General features: G+C 37.2%; 1 protein-coding gene across 1 annotated transcript; it reads left to right on the plus strand.

Annotated features, from left to right (window-relative positions):
* Positions 1 to 852: 852 nt before the first annotated feature.
* Positions 853 to 17,473, plus strand: LOC133527563 (putative phosphatidate phosphatase). The gene is made up of 6 exons (XM_061864620.1): positions 853 to 4,623; positions 5,899 to 6,050; positions 10,775 to 10,972; positions 12,790 to 12,951; positions 13,502 to 13,678; positions 14,374 to 17,473. The coding sequence occupies exons 1-6, from the start codon at positions 4,566 to 4,568 to the stop codon at positions 14,467 to 14,469; spliced, it is 843 nt and encodes a 280-aa protein (XP_061720604.1). The 5' UTR covers positions 853 to 4,565; the 3' UTR covers positions 14,470 to 17,473.
* Positions 17,474 to 25,009: the final 7,536 nt, after the last annotated feature.

The raw sequence follows: 25,009 nt of genomic DNA on the forward strand, positions 1-25,009 counted from the left end.
TAGCGATGGTTATCAATATCACCGTAAAAAAATCTACAAAAATGCCGAATACTGGAAGTGTGTAAAGACTAAAAGTACAAAATGTGTCGGATCGGTAACAATTAAAGTAAGTTTTTATGAAATAAACGATAAAAATAACAGAAAAATTAGTTTGTATGCCCTTTTAAAAAAACTGTACAAAAATTCTGTTGTTAATAGAAACACCTATTTGGCAATTACCGTACAAAAAAAGGCACCTAAAAAGAGAGGAATGAAATACATACTTCGAGATCAGTTCATTGAGAATGCTCAAAACCAATTAGTGGCAGGAAATATAACAGTGGGCCATTTCTTAGATATGTTAAGGTAACTGAGGTAACATGTTAACTGTGTATAAATAAAACTATTCTTTTGGTTTTGTTTCTATTATTTCGTTATATGTATATAAATGCCTGTTAATATAGTTGGAAATAATTCCGCGAGTCCCCACCAGGTAGGCAGTCAGTATAGATGGTTGGAAATAATTCCGCGAGTCCCCACCAGGGGGGAAGCCAGTATAGATAGTTGGAAATAATTCCGCGAGTCCCCACCAGGGGGGAAGCCAGTATAGATAGTTGGAAATAATTCCGTGAGTCCCTACCGCAGTGGATTTCAGTAGGGATAAATGGAATAATATCCCTACCAGTAGAACTAAATGGAAAAATATTCCATATGTCCACACTGGTGGGGATATCGCAGTAGGGATAGGTGGAATAGGGGCGAAAAACAACAAGCAGTAAGTAGCATATAAGTAGTGTTCATTTTTAAGCTAATAAGATTTGTAAATATCTACTTAGACCACAGGTTTGAAAGGCAGTATACAACGGAAGGGGGGAAGCCAGTATAGATAGTTGGAAATAATTCCGTGAGTCCCTACCGCAGTGGATTTCAGTAGGGATAAATGGAATAATATCCCTACCAGTAGAACTAAATGGAAAAATATTCCATATGTCCACACTGGTGGGGATATCGCAGTAGGGATAGGTGGAATAGGGGCGAAAAACAACAAGCAGTAAGTAGCATATAAGTAGTGTTCATTTTTAAGCTAATAAGATTTGTAAATATCTACTTAGACCACAGGTTTGAAAGGCAGTATACAACGTGTTACACCAGCCTCTGAAAGTGGGTACACGTTGTATGGGAGAGGCAATTTTTTTTCGCGATTTCTTTGTTGATCCCATAGTCAAAGTTGCTCAGTATCATGGGCGTAGGCAGGTACAGAGCTCAAATTTCACATATGCCCCTCTGCGGCACCTGCCCTTCCCCTCCCCCCGCCCCTAGGCCTCGGGCGATATCAACTTGCACCACCCTAGTTCAATGGCTGGCTACGCCCTGGCTCAGTATGACCTATACAACGTGTACCCAACCCACTTTCAGTGGCTGGTGTAACACGTTGTATAGCTAATGATTTCATAGACCTAAAATAGTTATCTACATCGCTGTGTCTACATGCTTGCTAACATGACGTACGTATGTTATTACTACAACATTAGTTATTATAAAGATGTTTGTACATATTTTTAAGAGTGTGACGCATAATTTAGCTACGGAATATGACCTACTGTAAATATTTATTATGGGCTTTTGTTTGTTAATTTTAGTCAGTGTTTTGTACAGAAATATGATACCCTTCTTAATATATTTCGGAGTCAGGCTGACGGAAGTCTTGATGTAGATAGTTTGTTTTACTTGTTATAATATTTAATATTAAACAGAATTAAATGTCATATACTAAGAAAAAGCGACCAAGGCCTCCAGTGCCCCAGGCTGGAATCGAACCAGCGTCCCTTGCTATCGCGGCAGATGCCACTCGGCCACCGGTGTTACGGGGGCATAGGTCGAATTTTTTTTTCTTAGTATATGACATTTATTTCAGTTTATAATTTATACAGTAGTGTTTCTACTTGAAATAAAAGCAATTTAAAATATATTCTGAAACTAATTTAATATTAATATTTAATGTTATCAAAAACTTATATTCTGTTAAATCTTGTTCTGTTAAATGTTGTATGTAGTTTCCTCGATTAATCCAAACAATAAAACACTATGTACTAACTGAATTGAACAGTAAGCAGTTTGGTCGTAAAATAAAGATAGTTTGTATATAAACTTCATGACGTATTCTTGATTTTTACACTGAGCTATAAGTAATATGGAAAATGAAATGAAATATCGCAATCGCAACCCGTACCACGCGACCAAAACGTCCTAAGCGCCATAAGGTTCAGGGTGCTTACGCGTAGGTCGCGAGATTTATGCTCCGCTTCTATGGTTTGTTGTCAAAACCTCTGTGCCGGTTCTAATACGTAGTAATAGTTCAGTGCATTTTTAACATATTTGCTCAGTTCATCATAAACGAACTAAGGCCCTGTGCGACCAAAAAAGTATGGAGGTAGAGGCAAGGAATTCAATCTCCACAGGCAGAACTGTTGCAAAAGTGCCCAGCTGTCAGCTATAAATAATAGTTCCAAATCTTTCCAGAGTAGCGCTAGAGTAGCTAAGAACGTAGGCGTTATTGACGGAGTGAAGTGCGCTGTCTATAATTTGTTTTTTTTTTTTCAGGTATTCTAGGTATTGTAGCGCCACCTATTTAAGGTTTTTTGACGGACCCTTTTTGCTACATGGAGATTCCATTCCTTACCTAGAGTTGAATATTATAATTGCCATAATACTTTGTATGCTGTAGAGTCTAGAAGTCTTAAACTATTCAGCTGGAATTAGAACCATGCTATTTTAAAGGAAAATTATCCATAGGTATACTTATGATTTCAAATGAACCTTAGAAAATATAACCCAATGAACTTCCGTTCGCATAACAAAGCAAGTGACATCAAAATGGCTAGCACAAACAAAGTCATGTGTACTCGTGAATTATAACGGTTTTCAAGGTGAGTTGAGTACTTGAAGATTAGTCACCTATCGCTATCAGTTCAGTGCACTGGCCCGATCGAAGCGGCGGTGTCGCGAAATACGCGAAAAAACTGTGAAACTAAGTATATATAAAAGTTTTCCCTTCTTATCTTTGGAGTCTAAAGTTGACAGGAAAGATCGGCTGAGTGACCGGAAATGAACCACAGAAGAATTGAAAAGAAGAAATACGGCGTGTTGTGAACATGGATTTCCTTAGATTTTTGATGTAATATTTTAGGGAGGATGCTCTCAACTTTATCTTGATATTCTATATCATTTAAACTACTAAGCCAAGTTTGGCATCGATTTCGTATAAATCGGGGATGCCGAATTCATTTGTGGTATCATTTTGATGAAATTCTGAAGAAAAAACATATAAAATATGATTTTTTTTTAAATTCCTCTTCACGCTTAAACTGCTGAACCAATTTGGTTAAAATTTGGGAAAGAACATGGGATAGTTTATTTAAAAAAAAAAATATGGGGAATCAATAAGCCTATCTTTGATTTAGTTGAAAATGACACCAAACTTGACTTAGAACTATTAAACAATTATTAAACTCACGGCCCGATTCGAAGAATTATTAAGATACGTTTAAGATCTTTAAAAGATCGATAACTAAACGACATGTAAAAATTTACGTTTATTTCGATTCCGATTTCGATTTTGTTTAATTCTCACTGCACCCACCTTGAAGTTTCTCTGTTTTGCCTTATGGTTGACTGGTAGAGAATGCCTATTGGCATTAAGTCCGCCTGATGTACTCTTTTTTATGTGCAATAAAGTTTAAAATAAATAAATAATGAATTCATTCGCAGAACAATGGAACCCATCAAACCGGGTAGCAACTTGTCTTGCGGCCCGATTCGAAGAATGATTAAGACACGTTTAAGATCTTGGAAAGATCTTTAAAAGATCGATAACTAAACGACATGTCAAAATTGACGTTTATTTCGATTCCGCTGTGATCCAAATAAGATCTATCTACGATATTTCTAACGTCAAAGTGAAATTGGTTGCCCGAATCGAACTGCTTCTGTCAATTATACAATCGATATCTAATTGAGAACTTATCTAAACCAGAACTTATCGTTATCGTATCTTATTCTTCGAATCGGGCCGTCAGACTTCGCCGACGCTGAAAAACCCTCCCAACCCCTCACCTACATCAAGAATCAGGGTGACTCCACTTCATAAATACATCTTCTGCCAAAGGAAATCTTTTGTTCAGACAACGCCGTATTTGACTTTTTTTTGTTTTTTGCAGCTAACACTATTTAAAACACAGTTCTAGTGCCTAGTGTACGTAAACACTTTTTCAAAACAGAAGAGGTCTTCAATTGTCCTCACTGACACTTAGTTTGTATCATTTTATGTGGGCTTTTGGCTTCTTTTCAAACTTTATCATACCAATACCTACCGGTGATCTATAATATATACCCAACTAGAACTAGCGTTTCCAACAGTTAGTTCAGAAGTTTAATTAGTACAAAGTGGGCGCGATTCGATATCGAAATCTAATCTGTTAAACAAGAAATTAAAAACAAGTACATTCCAAAAGCAATCGTATTATTATCCGTGTAAGGCTAAACTCGCATTGGACTACTTTAGTTGATTTCCCTGTGTATCGCTTGAGATGGCTCAGGACAAGTTAATATGGAAGATCGTGCTAGATTTCTTTATATTATGCTGTTGTAAGTATCATTTTAAGCTATTTTTTGATTTGGCAACTTCTCCGTTGACCTTTGTTTTCATATGCGAAGCTACGAGTATTACTACTTATACAACTAAGATGAGGTTCAATAGAAAATGCAAATAATTGTACCAATTTTCCTTAATTATTTCGTAATCTCACACTTATAGCAAGCATAACCATGATCTTATGAACAGCTTATAAACCTAAATCTATTAACATCATTGTTTAGTTGATATATATGTTAATTATTAATATTTCAGTAACAACAATCTTCGTAAAAAAATAGGTTATATCTTAAATGCAAACAAAATCTGTCAAAATATTTGTTTAAATTATTTTCAATTTCTATTGACCCTCACTTTAGGCTCTGCAGGAAAAGTCAGTCATTATTATTATTATTATTCTTATGAAAACTAGAGCTAGAGTACAAAATATGTTGCTAAATAGAAACAGTGAGCCAATTACAAGTTTCCACAGTTAAGTATACTGAAAGACAACTACTAAATACATAGTGCACTCCTACAAAATGAACAACACCGAAAGCAACAGGGTATTTGGCCTACGTAATTGTGGTGGATGTGCTTCCATGGCCTAACTGTTTATTACGGTGGGTATATGTATAGTTAGGGCTGATGATATGAATATTGAGTACCTAACCCAAAATTATTATAATTTATAAATTAGTTTCGGGCGATCGATCGCACGGGAAATACTCTCGTAGATAACGCTGCCAATAATCACGATATCATTTATATCTTCCCACTCTCAACGTTAGATATCGTGGCTTATCTCTTTTTTATTAAGTTTAGATATTGCTACACGGAAGTTGTCCCAGTTTCAGATAAATCTACAAGAGATTGACAATTTTCATTCAAAACTGATGAGAAAGTTGAATTTTCAAAAGTGGCAAAGTAATTTGATGCAAATTATAAATTCTCGGAGTTATTGGAGTTGTTGTGGTGATGATTTTGAATGACATATACTTATTTAATAACAATAATAACGTTTGTGAGGATTTAATTTGTAATATTTTTCAGTTCGTATTTTCCTCGTGTTTATGTGGTGAAAAATGTTGTGTTTCACTCGGTTGCAACGTTTGCTAGCGTAGCATAGACGTGCGTTGAATCTCTCGCAACCCTCAAGATTCCACTTTTCGAACCACTCAATCGTGGTTCAATTTTGGAATCTTTCGCTTGCTTGGGTATCAACATGAGGGGTTAAGCAACAACTTTGCCCGCTTGAAAAACAAATAAACTATATTAAATATTTTCAGTGGCCTCCCCCCTCCTGTACTTCCAATTTTGGAGCAAGTCAAAACTCGGAGGTTTTTTCGCGGATGACCACAGTCTCCAACTACCGTATACACAACAGACGGTACCAGAAGCTGCGTTGGCACCGGCTGGCTTCGCTCTCGTCATTGTAACGGTATAGTACAAAGCTGGGAGGTTTCTTCGCGGATGACCACAGCCAACACCTGCCGTAACGCAGCAGAATGTGCCTGAGGCTGTACTGGCGCTGTCTGGCTTCGCTCTCGTCATTGTCACAGTATAGTACATAGCCGGGAGGTTTTTTCGTTGATAACCACAGCCTCCACTTGCCGTATACACAGCAGACTGTGCCTGAGGCTGTACTGGCGCCATCTGGTTTCGCTCTCGTCATTGTCACGGTATAGTACAAAGCTGGGAGGTTTCTTCGCGGATGACCACAGCGTTCACCTGCCGTATATACAGCAGAATGTGCCTGAGGCTGTACTGGCGCCGTCTGGCTTCGCTCTCGTCATTGTCACGGTATAGTACAAAGCTGGGAGGTTTCTTCGCGGATGACCACAGCGTCCACCTGCCGTATATACAGCAGAATGTGCCTGAGGCTGTACTGGCGCCGTCTGGCTTTGCTCTCGTCATTGTCACGGTATAGTACATAGTTGGGAGGTTTCTTTGTGGATGACTAAAGCCTCCACCTGCCGTATACACAGCAGATGGTGCCAAAAGCTGCGTTGGCGCCGGCTGGCTTCGCTTGTGTTATTGTCATGGTATAGTACAAAATGTCGACAAACAATTTTACTAGCCGACGTTGTAAACTAGTACATTACGACACAAGTGCGAAAAAAAAAGAAAATTCGAACTATTCGCACGTGCTCGATGGCTCGATTGTACTCGCTAAATCGAGCTAGGTACTTCTACAATGGGACCAACCCCGAAACCGAGATAATTTTTGAAGTGAAAACTTCATTAGCGGCGCTGTGCACTTTTTGTGATGGGGAAAAAATGATAATTTCGCATCAGGGCGTAAGGTGTCACGTGACCGTCAGATTGAAAATTCGTAAGACGGACAGGTGACATCATGGTGACGTGCAAATTGAATGTCATTGAAGCCTGGTTACTTTTGAAAAATCGTATCTCATTTAAGTCTGACATTTTATTTTCTTCATAATCAAAGTGCTGTCATAACGGTTAAAGAGGTTTATTCTTTGTTAATTGTGTTGTATTGTATCTTTGTTTTTTTTTTTATACTACGTCGGTGGCAAACAAGCATACGGCCCGCCTGATGGTAAGCAGTCTCCGTAGCCTATGTACGCCTGCAACTCCAGAGGAGTTACATGCGCGTTGCCGACCCTAAACCCGCCCCCCCTCGATGAGCTCAGGCAACATTACTCACCGGCAGGAACACAACACTATGAGTAGGGTCTAGTGTTAGTGTGTTGTTGGGTGTCCATGATTATATATAGATACTCAAATTTTTCCTTACCAAAAAGTTAAATAACAGAAAATAAAAAAAATACTTAATATGATGGTGAACGATTCATTAACATTTACTGATTGTGTAGGCCGTAGTCCTGCTCACGTCTCATAAATTACTCTGTATATGTTATATATTACTTAACACTAAAATTCGCATTTCAAAATATCTTTCACACTCAAATTTATTTACGTGGGAATAATAAAGAATTATCCCTTTTTATAAAACTGCTACTCAATTTCTCTAAAATATCAAAAATGCACAACGTTAATATTCAAGTTTTCCCTTCAATTCAAGTTTTTCTTTGTGTACTAATACACTGTGATCCTATTGTCAGCGTCTTACAGGCGTGTAAATTTGCAAACATTGGTTTGCAAAGATGTTGGTGAGCTTGACTCTACAAAAAAAAGCGGCCAAGTGCGAGTCGGACTCGCCCATGAAGGGTTCCTTTATGACATATTAAAAAAAACTACTTACTAGATCTCGTTCAACATTTTGCCACTTTGGACACACATTTTACCACTTTGGTAGTGTCTCTCGCGCAAACTATTCACTTTAGAAAAAAAAAATATTAGGAACCTAAATATCATTTTTGAAGACCTATCCATATGGGTTTGACGAAAAAATTTTTTTTTAAATTTTATGACGTATTAAAAAAAAACTACTCACTAGATCTCGTTCAAATTAATTTTCGTTGGAAGTTAGCATCGTAATGTATATCATATATTTTTTTTAGATTTTTCATTCTGTTATTTTAGAAGTTACAGGGGGGGGGACACACTTTTTTTCACTTTGGAAGGTTCTCTCGCGCAAACTATTCAGTTTAGAAAAAAATGATATTAGAAACCTTAATATCATTTTTGAAGACCTATCCATAGATACCCCACATGTATGGGTATGATGAAAAAAAAAAATTTTTTTTAATTTCATGACGTATTAAAAAAAAACTACTTACTAGATCTCGTTCAAACCAATTTTCGGTGGAAGTTTACATGGCAATGTATATCATATATTTTTTTTAGATTTTTCATTCTGTTATTTTAGAAGTTACGGGGGGGGGGGGGGGGGACACACATTTTACCACTTTGGAAGTGTCTCTCGCGCAAACTATTCATTTTAGAAAAAAATGATATTAGAAACCTCAATATCATTTTTGAAGACCTATCCATAGATACCCCACACGTATGGGTTTGATGAAAAAAGATTTTTTTGAGTTTCAGTTCTAAGTATGGGGAACCCCCAAAATTTATTGTTTTTTTTTCTATTTTTGTGTGAAAATCTTAATGCGGTTCATAGAATACATCCACTTACTAAGTTTGAACAGTACAGCTCTTATAGTTTCGGAAAAAAGTGGCTGTGACAGAATCGGACAGACAGACGGACATGACGAATCTATAAGGGTTCCGTTTTTTGCCATTTGGCTACGGAACCCTAAAAACTATGCATTAAGTAATACACTGAAAAACTAGTTAGTATGTGCTACTCGTAATAATACGCTAACTCATTTATTGAATTGCAGTGTACTTGTTATTACTAGGTAGTAATAGGTATTTATTTTCTAAAATAGTTATTTTTTTGTTGATATACCACTTTTAGAAAATCTTCAAACTTTCACAAAACTTTATATTTTTATACAGATCCTTTTTACGAAATCTTACTTTGCATCTGGACGCCTCCATTATTTTATGAATAGACCTTGCGCTTATTAGTTAGTTTAATTTAGGTTAAGATTTTTGTAATAGTTATGTAGATTTTAGATTATTCTCTTTATATAATATAATATGTAAATACTTAAAAATATATAGATAACATCTAACATCCATAAAATAAGGAAAACGTTGTTGTTTTCTTTTAAAGTTTTCATAAATATTTTTTAACTTCTGTTCCTGTTTAAGTAAATAGATTCTAAATACCAGTCGTTTTGTTTCAAAGATTGTTATTGAGCTTTTATCAAATTCGTCAATATGCCTTCCCCTCTGTGAATATCCCTTCAACATTTTAGAACAGAACAGGGTATATATACATATAAGAAACATTTTTAGCGGCAAACTTTGATTTTCCTGTTATAATTAACTACAGTGCTCAAAAAGCCAGTCCGTTTTGCATAAATATTAATTTCCGTCCTTTGTTTAACTCATTTTCTTTTGTTCTCGATTAAGTTTAGAATTCATAACAAGTAACAAAACCGCAGTGATGATTCGGATGACATATTATTATTGCAATAGTCAACGTATGGTTTCATTTATGGTGCGGCCAAAACAAGTGAATGGGTCATAAAACGTTTGGGCAAACCGGTGTCTTTTCTGTGAACAATATATATGTCGCAGAACGTCTCTTATGATGGCTGCGTTTGATGGAATGTCTAGTACTGAAATAGTCTATGCTTGAGTGTTTTTGACTGTGAAACAGTGACAGTGACTTTTATTTGAATGACCCGAACAGCTGCTTTAATGGTGTAGTTCCTGGCTGATTCTGATGACAGCCCGAAAAGGGCTGGCATCCTGAGAGGAATCGTCAGTCAGATTGGAATCGGAAAGTGTCGCAGTCGACCTCACTACATTCCTATAATTTATATTTTTATGATTTGTATCGTTTTAGCTACAGCGTTCATCAAATATAATTAATCTACGTCGTCTATCTATAGTCGACATATAAAAGGATTTGGGTACGTTTTACTGAGGCTTTGATCATACAGCCATTAAAGAAGTAGAGGGTTTAAACATGCCTGTACGGGTTCGGCAAATTTGGCAAAGCGGCATAAGCGCAGTTCTTGCCTGGCTTGCATGGAGCGCGCAATCCATAAAAAATTGCATGCGACTTACAACGCATTCTCCGATCAGTGGACATCAATCAGTGGGTACAAATGACAATTGTTTATCGATAAACGCCATGGCGTTTGAGATGCGCGTGGAAAGACACGTAATCGTTTTAGTTTATAGTTTTTTCAGTAAGTTAATAGTTTTCATATACATATTAAGAGTCCCCGGCAAGCTTGAATTTCACCTTCCCATACAAACGAAGTTTCGTTCTCATTCGCAGCAACGCGCATGTAACACCTCTGGAGTTGCAGGCGTCCATAGGCTGCGGTGACTGCTTACCATCAGGCGGGCCGTATGCTTGTTTGCCACCGTCGTGGTATAAAAAAAAATTCTCAAACTTTGCACATACCGTGACATGACATGAGGTACAATCTAGGGCTGAAATAAGTTTATATCTACCTTATAAAACAAATGAAATGGAGCAAAAACAAGTTTTGTATGAAAATTTTAAATTCGCTGTATATTTTTAACTATGGTATCTGAGGCTACATAAACTAATTATAGCCCTTATCCTATTGTAAGTACAGAGTGTCACTACGTTTGTATGGAGAACCGAGGTTGCTACCCCTGAAGTTTCAATTTCTTCTCTTCCAGATAATAATCGTCGAATACGTCCGAGACAAAAAAGGACGAAGCGTCGGCGAGAAGTTCCTGTGCGACCACCTGATTCCCGGCTGGGTGTGGACCAGCTATGTCACCATCGGCATCTTCACGTACGGAGCGGTGGTGCAGCAAGTTACTTCTGAGACATTGAAACAAATCATTGGGAGGCTTAGGCCGCATTTCTTTGATGTAAGCATGTACAGTCACGGACATTAATTTTTGAACCGTTTAGGGTTCACTTTAAATTGTACATTTCGTACCGTTAGTATTACCAACCAAATTAGCTTGAACTTTATATGGGCAAAGTTTTTTTTATTAAGGGGCTCTTCGCGGTTTTCATATATTTTTGATAAGTTTTGAGTCATTACTCCTACATTTGCACTACAGATAGAATTATAAGAAAAATGGCTAACGGTTCTTCAATCTTTTATCTCCATTCTGGTCTGCTGGATTTTGAAAAAAAAATTTAGATGCTTATTTTTAATATATATTTTTTATATTGTCTAAAAAAGCACTTTTTTCGTTGCTCTATATCCGTGAAGGGTCTTACATATACGAAATCTACATATTTGGGTTCGTCTTTGACATTTCTAAAAACTGGTCAGATATTTTAATTTTAAACTAATTAACACAAAACTTATGGCTAGTTAATCAGTTTTTGGCCTAAATTGTTCATCTTCGATGTAAAATATCTCGAAGACAATGAACTTTGAAGTAATATATAATACCATATTGTTTAAATCCGTTACTGTTAATATGATAAGCTACAAAAAACATTAGAAAACTAAGGGATTCAGATCGAAGGTCATTGGCGCCAGGGAGCCCCTTAACCTCTCGTGCCAATATTGATGCTCGAGCAGCGAAGGATTCCAAAATGTAACTACGAGCGTAGCGAGCGGTTGGAAAAGTGGAATCTTGAGCGTTGCGAGGACAAATTTTTCCACCGAGTGAAATACAACATTTTTCACCACACCAACGCTACGAAAATTCTAACTGTAAAATATCAAACAAAATCAAACCAAATCAAATCCAAATGAACGTTATTAAATGTTTATCATTCAAAATCATGATTTAAAAGTCAATTCTACCAAGTAAATATCAGGGAACAACTCAAAATTTGCATCAGATTACATTGTCACACATGTGGATAAAATGCAACTTTCTCATCCGTTTTTGAACAATCAAGAGAGCCTTTACCAGCTGGTGTGGTGATAAGTAATTTGCATCTCTATCTATCTGAGTGCGATAAGTTACCATCTCAGTCTAACTCATAGCTACGTGCTCCTCATCCGTCATCCTCTTCCTTAAATAAATATACTTAGTGTAACTAGTGCCTGATGAAAACGTTTTAATTAGGTACTTTTGATTATTGTTATTTATGTGATTATCAAAATTACTTTTACTTCTAAGTATTATTTTTTTTGGAAATTATATATACAAAGGCGACAAATAATTTGTTTACAACAATAAATATTATAGGATAAATATTATATGTCACATCATACAATTATAATAATATTACATATAAAACAATAATTTAGTTAAAAAATAAATATATCACATCACATGCATATTTTAGTTGTATATAACGGTAAAAATGTTGAATATTACCAGAGTTTAACCCAAATTAGAGGTACAATGGATACGAGTCACACGCGTCATCCGCACCTTCGTGTCATTTACTGTTACGGTTGTTAACATTTCTTTTGTCAATTTTGCATGCTTACGGTTATTTTGATGTTTTGGAATTATAATTACTACAATATTGTCACACTTACAAAATTACTCTTTGGACTTATGTTGATAATATATCAGAAAATAAAATGGACGATTATTATTAATTATCTATTTGAAAACACCTCCAAAGAAATTTTTGCGTAGTCACTTTGCATCACTCTTCTTTTGCTCTTAGCAATCTAAAAACATCCTCAACTTTATTTGTAGTAGCCAACAAAACGTCATTGAGTTAAAACAAAGTAATCCCAACATTTCTTTCTCCTTTCCAGGTCTGCCGTCCGATCTACAACGCGTCAGACCCCGCCAATGCCAACGGCTTCATCCAGATATACTCTTGCGCAGACCCAGACGACTCGCGAATCAAAGAGCTCAGTCTGTCATTCCCAAGTGCGCATGCAAGCTTCGCTATGTACATCGCCGTATTCTACATTGTGAGTATTTGCTGCACTTGACGTGACAAAACAAAAATGCCGACTTTATCCAGGTCTACACCGGCACATACATAAATGACTATAACTCGCGCACCAAAGAGCTCAGTCAGTCATTTCTGTATTCTACTTGGTGTGATTGGCTATTAGCGACCCGTTTTATGTGGGTCTACGTATACTAGTATTGCTTTCAAGAGTTGAGCCGGTTCCTTCCTAGTTGCATGTACCTAATGCAAGCTTTGCCACAATGTAGGTACGCCGCCGTGTTCGACATTGTCAATACCTACACTTGCCGCGTCAGAACCAATCTTATTCAGATTTACGTCTACTCAGAACTATTTAGGTTTCCACAACGCTTACTTTTTCCGCTCACCACTATAATCTCATCTAATCTAAAATCCAAAGAAATAATTATTCTGTGTCTATCCTGGGTCATTCCTGCCAATCTCACGTTTTGATTCGACGGTAGTGTTTAACCCAGTTTAATTGCATCCTCAGTAGACTCGTAAAGGAGTACTTTTCATGCACTTAAATATAATTATTTGGTTTTCAGATATACCTCCAACTGAAATGTAAATGGCGAGGTTCGAAGCTGCTTCGACACGCCGTTCAGTTCCTCATTCTCTTGGCTGCGCTATACGTTGGCCTGTCGAGGGTTGTAGAAAACTTTCATCACAGAGATGACGTCGCTATCGGCTTCGTTATAGGTGCCATTGCTGCAGTTCTAGTGGTAGGTCACTTTAACTATCTTAAATATATTTTGTAGATAAAGATAAAGATATTTTATTATTCAAGTAGGCATATTACAATGCGCTTATGAACGTCAAATAAAGCTACACCGGCTCTAACCTTACATCTCTGACCCGAGAAGATTGCTATCCCCCCTCAATTGGAGAAGGGTATCCCAATATGGACCGGCAAGAAACTCGGCGGGACACATCTTTTCAAAACATTACATCTTATAATTAACATGCATTAAATAAGAAAAAATACAATTTAGAATACTTTAGAAATCATGCAATTACATATAGGTAGTAGCTACTTTTCTTTATAGAAATTTGATTAAAAAATATATAAGTCATATCAAATCATTCATACACGTAGCTCGTAGACGGACGTAAACGGATCCTAGAATCATCGCTTCGCATGGTTTTTAAACACCTATAACAGGTATCTTCGAAACATCTACATCATTAGATATTAGGTCTAGGTTGTCTACTTAATAGTGGTAGGTAACCTATTTATTGCCTAATAAGTATTATTTTAGATTAACGACGCACAAACGAAATATTTCTTGTTGACTATGCGACTTTAAAAGGGTCCAGAATATCTTAAATTACGCATAATGCAAAAACATCACATAAAAAACACATTCGCCTCGAAAGCATTAGATTGCATTTGAATTTGAAATAATGTTATTTTCAGGTGAAATTCGTGCTGAAACCCAAGAAGTACATGTCCGGGACGTGGCAAGAGACGCCACAGCAAAATATCCTGCCGCGGCCGGTATTGGCACGGTGACCGAACGGAATCACTAACTAAACTTCTTTGGCTTTGCTCGGTCTTTGTCAAGAAGTAGATGAGGACAATATTTCTGGGCATTTTTGAGAAAAAGACTAGCAAGCTAGGTATAGGCTTGCAAATGAGCTGTGTTTTATGGGCAGCGCTGTGATTCAAGTTTTAAGTTATGATTTGTTTTAATCCCTTACTGCATGTAATAAAAAAATATTTGTAATAAACCAAAATTTGACCTACTTACGCCAAATATTAAAATAATAGACAAAAGCTCTCTTTGCCTCCTAGGATCCCCCATCTTTGAAGAATCCTATCCAAATTTCATTTCCGATACTACTTCTAAATTTCAAAATTACAAAAGTCGTCTTCTCGAAATTAGCCCTCATTTCGCTTTATCTATAATTAAATTCTGCCTCTTTGTCCAAAATTAATGTACGTACTTCGCTGCTGCCCTTTTTCAAAATTTCAAAATTTATTAACACCACTTGACGACTTGATCAAAAGCAATTTAGAATCTATTTTGAACTTGCAGTTTAGCGAAGAGTCCTGGACCCAGGCATCCCTTCCCATTCGTCACGGTGGGTTAGGGATCCGCAAAATTTCAAGTGTCTCTACCCCGGCGTTTTTATCCTCCGTCCATAGCTCAGCAACTCTTGTAGGTAAAATCCTAAGGGCCTGTCCTTCAAACTACGAGATTGCTGGCTTAACGGACTCTAAAAACGCCTGGTCCATTGTCTGCCCGGGTAAGGATTTCCCCGAAAATCTAAATTCGCAAAGGACCTGGGATGACATACAATGTAAAATCATTTACGACTCTCTCTTAAGCCGCAGTACAGGTTCAGCACGCGCCAGACTATTAGCTGCAGGTGCTAGGGAATCCGGCGCCTGGCTACACGCCTTCCCGTCGGTACATACCGGTACCTTCCTGGAACCGCACACTCTGCGCGTTGCTGCCTGCCTGCGACTCGGCGTCCGGGTCTGTGCCCCACATAGGTGCCCCTGCGGCACTAACGTCGACGTCCTTGGACACCACGGGCTCTCTTGCCAAAGGAGCGCCGGCCGCTTCTCCCGACACGCCGCGCTCAACGATATTCTCCGCCGGTCTCTCGCCAGCGTCAACGTGCCAGCTCTTCTTGAGCCCGCCGGCATTTTAAGAGACGATGGTAAGAGACCGGACGGAATGACACTAATTCCGTGGAAGATGGGACGGGTGCTGGTATGGGACGCCACTTGTGTAGACACTCTAGCCCCGTCTCATCTCCACGGCACATCTGCTAAGGTCGGCGCGGCGGCAGTAGCGGCCGAAAATTTAAAAATGACCAAATATAGGGGTCTCGGCGCCGAATACAATTTCATACCTTTTGGCGTCGAGACCCTTGGCCCGTGGGGTCCAAGTGCCCTTAAACTCTTTAAGGACCTTTCAAAAAGGTTAGCAGAAGTCACCGGCGACCGCAGAGCTGGCAGCTTCCTCGCTCAAAGAATTAGTCTTGCAATACAGCGAGGAAATGCTGCCAGTATCTACGGCACCATGCCGCAGGGGGATATTTTTTAGTATTTTATTTTAAGTTTAGTATTATTTATTTTTAGATTTAGGTTTTAAGTTTTATAGTGTATTTGAGTAATAATGTCATATAATAGTTGGCTCTATGGGGTAAAAAATATCGTATTTTCGCATTTTTTGAGGAGTGCACTATACGCGTAAGTACTTCAGCCGAAGTTTGATGGTTAGCTTTGTGTTATTCAATGACCTCACTGAGTACACCCGTTTGTATTAGAGTCGGCTGAAAATTTCCTATTACTACTATTCGTTACTAGAAAAGAAAAAACAACGGGGACCAGTAATTCTGTATGAGATTGGTTTTTTCACGTTAAATAATTTTTACCGTGACTAAAACTGTGTAGTATACTGTTATTATGTAGGTAGAAAATATACAGGTAAAGCCCGACCAGAAATATATAATCATTGTCAAGAGGGCGCTGTCTCATGTAAGTATAGGTATAGGGTGGTAGGGTGACAGTTCAGTTTAGTATGAAAACATTAGTTCCTATGAAATTCCGCAATATGGCGCGTGATCAATTGATCATATATTATTGGTCATGAATACAGAGATTAGGTTTATTTGTATTTTTTTTTTGAAATATCGGTAGCTAAGCAAGTGAAAGATTCATAATTGAACCACGAGCGTAGCGAGTGACTGGAAAAGTGGAGTCTTGAGACTTGCGAGGGTTTAAGGACACGAAGGGTCAAGGAAACTTTGTTCTCGAGAATTTTCCAGGACGAGGAAAATACTAACTATGTAAAAAAATTACAAATCAAAATGTTTATCATTAAAAATAATCACAAGTCAAGTGGATTGTCAAAGAAAATTTTGTAGCCACATTAAATTTAAAGGCCATTAAATCGAAACGATGCCGCCATACCTTCGGCCTTTGGTCTATAAGATGGCGCCATCTTATGATATTTAACAAATTTAACATATACCAGTGAAAGAATAAGGATCAAAGTCAAATGGCGTTCTAAAAGTTTTAATCATGTGTCGAAAGATGGCAGTAAATTTACTGCTGCTACAAAATTTTCTTTGACAATCCACCTTTATTTCAAATTCTCTTTGTATCCACCAGCCTACACGAGGAAACAACTTAAAACTTGCATGAAATTACTTTTTGACTCTTGTGGATAAAAGGCTACTTTCTCATCAGTTATTGAAAAATAAGCAAAGAATTTACGAGCTAGTGAGGTGAAAAATATGTTGTTATTTTTTGTGTACTTAATAATTGTATTGCTGGCGAAAATCATGACGATCTCTATATATCCGGTAGGTAGCCTAAGACTAAGTACAATTTTGTATACGTTTTGTATTCTTCCGACGAGCTTCAGAAACATACATAATATATCGTTATATAGAGTTAGAGCATCGAGCATTGAACCTCATTGCACAAAAATTATACATACGCACGGTTTTTGTATCTTTTCTATACGTAAGTTACGTAATAAACTGTATAAGTTTTAGTCCGTGTTATTTTTTCGTTAGTTCTATCACTCGGTATAGGGAAAGGGAAGCATTTGACCATACTCTAAGAGCAAGCAATACGTGCTTGCACTTCCGAATCACTCCTATCCTATGCTCCTTAGAGCGCCCGCTCCGCTAGTCCACAGAATAAATAATAGTACTAACGCACAGAAATTACGCGAATTAGCGATTCAGGGACCCTTTCGACCATTTAAGGTTGCCAAATTCAAGTCATTATTTTATCTGTGGTCTTGCTCGTATAGGGAGGTCAAGTTGTGTCAACCCTAATAATTGCTCGCAGCAATGCTAAGCCGAATGGAGCCGAGAAAAGCTGAAAAGAGGAGTGTCGCCCCACTGGCTACCTACCTAATATTGACGTAAGTATCTTAAAGTTTGAATCGGGCCGCAATTCAATTACTGCTTAGTAGTGCAGAGTTATTCTCAAGTAATTGGGTCCTAGAGGAATATATAAATCTTGTTAGATATATGTATGACAACACCTAGTGCCTTTTTAATCTACCGAAAAATCCAGGGACCCACACGTGGAGAGGATGGAACCTGCAGACTCCGTAGGAACCAGGAGATTGAATTGAAGATCTGGTGTCCGAGCCGAACATCATTGGAGAAACGAAAGCCGCCAGATTCCGATGGTTCGGGCACGTAGTCCGGATGGGTGAGGATCTTGAAGTTTGGAGGGCGTGGTCTGGAGTTCCAAATGGCCGAAGACCGTCTGGGCGCCCTAGGTATCGCTGGTGAGACGAAGTGCAAAAAGAGCTTAGTGAACTCGGCGCCGTCGACTAGACAGACTTATTTATTATTTATTTATTTATTTAAGATCCACTTCGGGTCGCTGCCCCACAGCAGTAAGTAAGTGCCTTTTAAAAATATGTCATTAAACAGGTCAGGTAACTAATTAAAATGTTATCTTTACCTTTAGATAAACTGTATTCTTTATAGTAAGTACATATTATAAGTACATAATAAGTAATATGGCAATAAGTAAACTGTAATCTAAAAACCCTTTGTTTTTAGATTACAGTTTACTTATTTAAAATTATCATCAGGGTACGCGAGGGTATGTGCATATCTAAGGTAGGTACAGTCGCCAATATCTGAACACCTCTTTATTGTCAAGGCGTTAGAATGCGTGTTTAAGCACCTTGACCGCTCCGATATATTTGATGGCGACTGTACCACTGCAACATTTCATTACTAAAAAGTCCTACTCGTTCGTAGGTAGTTCGTAAGTAACTAACTAATACAACCTTTGACATAGTAAACATGTGTTTAGAAATCGGACTTTGAATCTAATCATAATAATAAACTTTGATCGATCTAATTGAAAGGTCGTTTATTTGTCTTGATAATTATCTAGAAAGTAGATAAACTACATTTAGAATACTTGTCAAGTCATCTTGTTTTTGTTTGCAGTTCAAGAGTCCATGGGAATGATAATATGAAAGCCTATAATTGTAGGTATAGGCCCGATTTTTATTTTGTTGTAAATTTTTTTCGTCAGATTTTGATATAATTTGGTATATAATAATTATATAATGTTGCCGTTGACTTACGAAAATCTTAGTCATGCGTCATACCTACTTCAAATAATTTCCGAAAAAGTAATTTTGAGCTAACTTTCGACTGACGGGAAACGAAATTATTTAAGTTACATATTACTCAGGCTTGTTTCGAGTCAAGCACGTTGATATGATAAATTAAACTTTCCACATATACTGTCAGACAATATCAATTTATAAATAAGTACGACGCTATTTATGATAGACGATAAACTTACGGTCAGATAAAAATATTTTCAATTGTTAAAAATGTTTTGATATAATTTATATTGCGTAGTATAATAATTTGAAAATGTTGTTTTGCGACTAAAAGTGGGTAAAGGTTTATTGAACCGTGATGAACTCTGACTTAAAGCAAACATGTTATTGTCTAGGTATGTATGTAGGTATATCTGAAATTTATTTGTGCATGCTTGCATCATGCAAGTTACAATCAAAATGATGGGCTGTGATAAAAGATACGCATGGGAAAAGTCGACCGACCTTACGACCCTTATTAACTTAGCTATAAAGTCCAAATTCTGCTATACAAACTGCCCCCGCGCGCTCCCGACAGGCGCGCCCCCGACTGGCCCGAGTACGATTTTCTTTAGTCTTGAAAAAATAACTTAAAATATTGGATATTCTTGTATAATTTCCTCGCAATCGAAGTGAAAAGCAGAGTACAACAAAACATCGAGGTAGTTCCTTTTTAAAAATATGTCACCAAGTTCATGAACACACATCACTCAGGCATAAATGTTCATTTTTATGTTCATAAAAATGGATCGCTTTATGCCCTTGTACATTCTACTAATGAAATGAAATGAAATAATGAAATAAATGTTTATTCAAAAGACAACTATGTTTACTATAGTGGATAAAATTGCACTTTGCACACAAATTTTAAATAATAATCTTTTCTTTTAGTTATATTTATAGATTTCCATCTACGCATACTCTTATCTCCCGCGTGTTCGCCATAAAAATATTATTGCTTCAGATCTTTCGATGTATTTTATGACGTCAAAAAACTATGTCCCGCAGAGTTTATAATAGTGTCATAATATACTTTGGATGTCTTAGTCTCACGACGAAAGTGGAAATGTAATTTACATACAAACGTAGTCCTCATTTGTATGAAATTGCTCTCTGGATATTTGATATTATTGAAAATATTTTGACACAATTATATGTATATCAACCGCAGATATGGGGCAGCGAAGACGTAGTTTGATCTTTTTCATTATTTTAATTATTATAAGAAGTAGGAGAACTTCAAAATATATACGCACTTGGGAACGGGTTAACGCTTAGGAACGGGTACCCGGGGCTTACCCGTATTATTAAAAAGCGAAATGAAAGGGTTTTAGTTAGCAACGGCAAAGCAACCATCGTGCAGTGGTAAGCAAAGCCTTACGAAATACCCCTTTCAAAACCCTCAAAAGGGGTTATCGGACCGGTCCCTGGTTCCAAAGTAAGATAGTAGTTTATTATAGACTGTTTGTCCTAGTTGAATTAAGCACCCACTGCAAACTTTGTGTAGCGATAAGAGTTCGTTAACATCTGAGTATTTTTACGTTACCTATCCAACCATAAAAACAATTAATTTAATAATAAGCGATTGCATTCTGTTGCACCTGTTTTCATATTATGTATGTCGATATGCAGCGGATCTGCGTTTGTAAGGGCCAACACACATATCCACGATACGACGTCGTCTCATGGCTCCATTACACAATGGCCTAGCCTAGGTCAGTCCAAGGGACGCATTTATGCGTTAGAGGGAGCAAGTGATATTGCTATCTCATTCCGCCGCATAGCTGCGTCCCTTAGACTGGCCTACGCTGGACCATCGTGTAGAGGAACCTTTGGTACGGCGTTGTATTGCTGGGCCAACATACATATCTACGTTACGACGTCGTCTCACGTTGCGGCTACGTGCAACGTTACGGCGTTGTATTGCTGGGCCAACACCCATACCTGCGATACGACGTCGTCTCACGTTGCGTCGTCGTGCAACGTTAAGGCATTGTATTGCTGGGCCAACACAGATACCCACAACACGACGTCTTATCCACGATACGACGTCGTCTCACGTTGCGGAGTCGTGCAACATTACGGCGTTGTATCGGGGGTATGTGTCGGCGCTAAGGTTTAATAGTCTCTAAAAATAAACAGATAGTCATTGCTCGATCTTGTCGTTTGACTGACGTGTTCCCTATATACGACGTTTATATGGCGCAACCAGTAGGATAGGGACCGTGCGCGTTGGAGGGACTGCCATCTTGTGGTCTGAATCGGAACCATAAACAGGCACATTTACACGTCAAGTGTTTTCTTGTGCATAGTAGGTTCTGCCATCTTGTGGGCTACATCGGAACAAAAAACATCACATTTACGCCTCGCGCCAAAAATCTGACGGCTCCTGTGCTGCCTCCTACAGTTCATGCACGCTCCCTATACATTAGGCTTTGTTTAAGTAGACTGATAGAAGAAATCGAGCAAATAATTAGTTACATACAAACTTTTTTTGTAATTTGCAATGAAATATGCAATAGTAAAATGTGCCTACTATTTTTTTTATCTCATATTAATATATATCTATCACAAGCTTTATTGAGCTTACTGTCGAACTAGGTTATTTTGCGTAAGATTGCTCTATAACATTTTTTTATATTTTTATTAAGTTACTAAGGAAAATAGTATAATGCTACAGTAATACCCTGGCCCGGCTTAAATTACACAAGATAGCAAGATAAAACCATCACTCTTCATCGAGGTGATACAATTATACATCAAATTTTAAAATCGTTATCAATTAAGTAGCTTAAGTATCTACATGCTACCGGTAATTTGTATAATCTACTGTTTTAATGGTTATTATAGAAATAATGCTTATAACTGTTAACGTCAATTGGGATAAATGATACTATGGGGTTATTGCGTAATATATAATGTAAGAAATCGATGGGCTATTTGAGCGTTTCTTTTTTTTGTCTTTTATCTGTCCTTTTTTTGCCACTTTTGTGTTATTTCTAGTCAGGATCGCGACCTCTTTTTATCCTTATAGGAGGAAAAAAAGTCTCCCAAAATTGCCATCCATTTTTCAAACTTTCCTAATTGTTACCGCCACACAAAGTACATGGGGAAATGGTAACACATTAGGAAAAAACACTGAGACATTTTTTATCTCATTGGGATCGAAAGATTTCGCGATTCTGAGTTGAAGAAACACAAAATTTATGAAAATAAAAAAATATTAAAGAAAGAGGCATTTTTTAAAGAAACGCTTATTTATGGAATCCTCGCGTAATCCTTTAACTCTGACCGCCAAAGAATTCTACACGCGCAATGTTACAATGGCATATCGTCAGGTGACAACCAAACTCCAATTAAAAAAAAAAACGAATATCAATCTTGTCAGAATCAGTCGTACGGTTCAATATGGCTTTGAATGTGTAATAGTAATCAGTATAAGTGGGTTTTGATTGTCACCAGACGATAGTAAAGGCAATAAGGTTTACGATGGCGCGTTATATATACTAGGCATGGCGTTCATGGGGTTAGGGGTTTTTAATTGCTTACATTAGATAACTGTAGCCGTACCACGAGTTGACAACTTGACTTTTACGTTAGAGACTGCGTAAACTCGATCGCAGTCCATCTCGCTAGCACTGATGTATTGGTACGATAATGGGAATCCGATCGAGTTCACGCAGATGCTAACGTAGATATCAAACGCCAACTTGTGGTAGCTGTGCTGGGACCGTGGGCAGAGTCTAAAATTATAAATATATAAAGTATTCCATACAACATTATCATGTAGGGCAAACATGACTTCGGGGGTCCAAATAATGAAATACTTAGATAAGTGTACCGTACGGACTTGTTTTGTACGATAACATCAAGGAAATCGGACGACGGGGGCGTGGCACTTGTGCAATCGCAACTGGGTGATGATAATATTTGTTGAAAGTCCGAGTTATAAATAAAAGATTATAACATCGTACTGTTGACAACATTACTCGGCGTATTAAATAAAACTTATGTTGCGTGGGTTAGGTCTGAAGCTGAAACCAGCAAACAAAGCTGAAGCTGATAGAACCTCGTTAATACGGACGGACAGAAAAGCAGCAATTTTTTTTATGTTATTAAAATCAATTAATTAGCAAATATTTAATTTCATTTCATTTATTTCCCACAAATAAGTTTACAGTGATTCACCAACACGCTTACATGGTATACAATAAAAAACTTAAAACTAAACAGTTATACATAACATGCATAACACAGACTTTAATATATAATTGAAGATTTTTTGAAGGCAATTACAAAAATGTCAACAAAATTATTGATATTGTTAAGTAAATAAATCACATATACAAATTACGAGTATTACACAGATTACAATCAATGTCACTATCAATAAGTCATTAGGAAACTTATTTAATGTATGTTTTACCAATTTACTTTATTGAAACAATAAAAAAATCGGTGAAGTAGGTAGGTATAGGGTGATGGAGGAAACAGTGACTCGGAAAAATAAAGCCAGGTACAATGACTCACTCAAGCTAATTACAACGTGAGAGAGGCTTTTGCTTCCTTGCTAATCTGCTAATACAACAGAAACATTTAGTAATCGAACAAATTCAAATGAAGGAGCAATAGTTATTCTAACACGTGAGGTCGGGTGCTACACTGTATAGCGATATTTGGGCAACTGAGCCACTGTTTGCATAGGGCCTCTGTTCTCGCCTTGACCCTACTCTACTTTCTACGTTTTCGAGCTTCACTTCGACTTCGAAGGCACTCTTAGTTGGAGCAGAAATTTTAAAATGTTGTACCTATATAATTCTAAGGCAGTCAGTGAAAGAGAGTGCGCCCGCGTCGATATCGTCCGAATTATACGGATCACCGGATTAGCGAGGCTCTCATCATTGGCCACATCATCTGTTGTAGATACTTGTTGCTGCAGCTTGTGGGTTTATGGCATCGCCGTTAAGAGGCTGTCAACACCCAATGTCCTTGAAATTATGTTACTTAAACAGTTTTTTAAGAAAGACTATTTGTTTTAGTCAAGTAAGAAAAATATATGTTCATATTAATTATATTTCAAAGACCGTGGTTATACTCGATACACGATTGAACGAAATCGGCTCAATAGAAAATAATTGCAAAGATTGGTCTTAAAATCACAATTAAACGGTTTTATGTCTTTATTGTTTTGACTTATGGGTCTGCAATTAAAATCACAATTTCAAAACATTTATATCTAAACCGTGGTTAAGTAAAATATTACACTAATAATTCACTTTTTTTTATTTAAATATTTTTCTTATTATTCCCTTGCCCAGGCCAAGTAACATGCGACAGTGCTATCTCATTTACTCCGATACAAATAGACAGTGTGCGCGCTTTAGGTATTGACAGCCTCTTAATGGCTATAAAGCAGCGCGACATTTCTTCCCACATCGATCGCACACAAGACTCTTTCAAAAGACTTAGGATCTTACCGCTGCCATGTTTATACATCTTAGAAATCTGCATGTTTGTAAAGAGGCATATGTATTTATTTACAACAGCTGAAAGCGCCTCTACCAGAAAGCAACGGGATCCTGGAAGGTTGGTTCATAATTGTGTTCCCAGGACAGCATTATATTCGAATCATTGTTTCGTTATGTGCATGAAACTTTTTAACAAGTTACCAAAATCTATAAGAGAACTGCCTGTACATAGATTTAGAAACAAATTAATGAAGCTATTATCTGATAAAAGCTATTATAGTGTAAATGATTTCCTCTCTGAAGATATACAGCCAGAGTTGTAGTAGTTTTAAGATTTTTGCATGCTAGTACAACCTGTTTAGTACAAATAGCAGAATAAGCAACCAATTGTCACTTACCACCTAAGACACTTTTGTACCTACTTATTCTTTGCAAATAAATAAATACAAATACAAAATACAAATACAAATCG

This window comes from Cydia pomonella, chromosome 18 (genome assembly GCF_033807575.1).
Source record: "Cydia pomonella isolate Wapato2018A chromosome 18, ilCydPomo1, whole genome shotgun sequence".
NCBI lineage: Eukaryota > Metazoa > Arthropoda > Insecta > Lepidoptera > Tortricidae > Cydia > Cydia pomonella.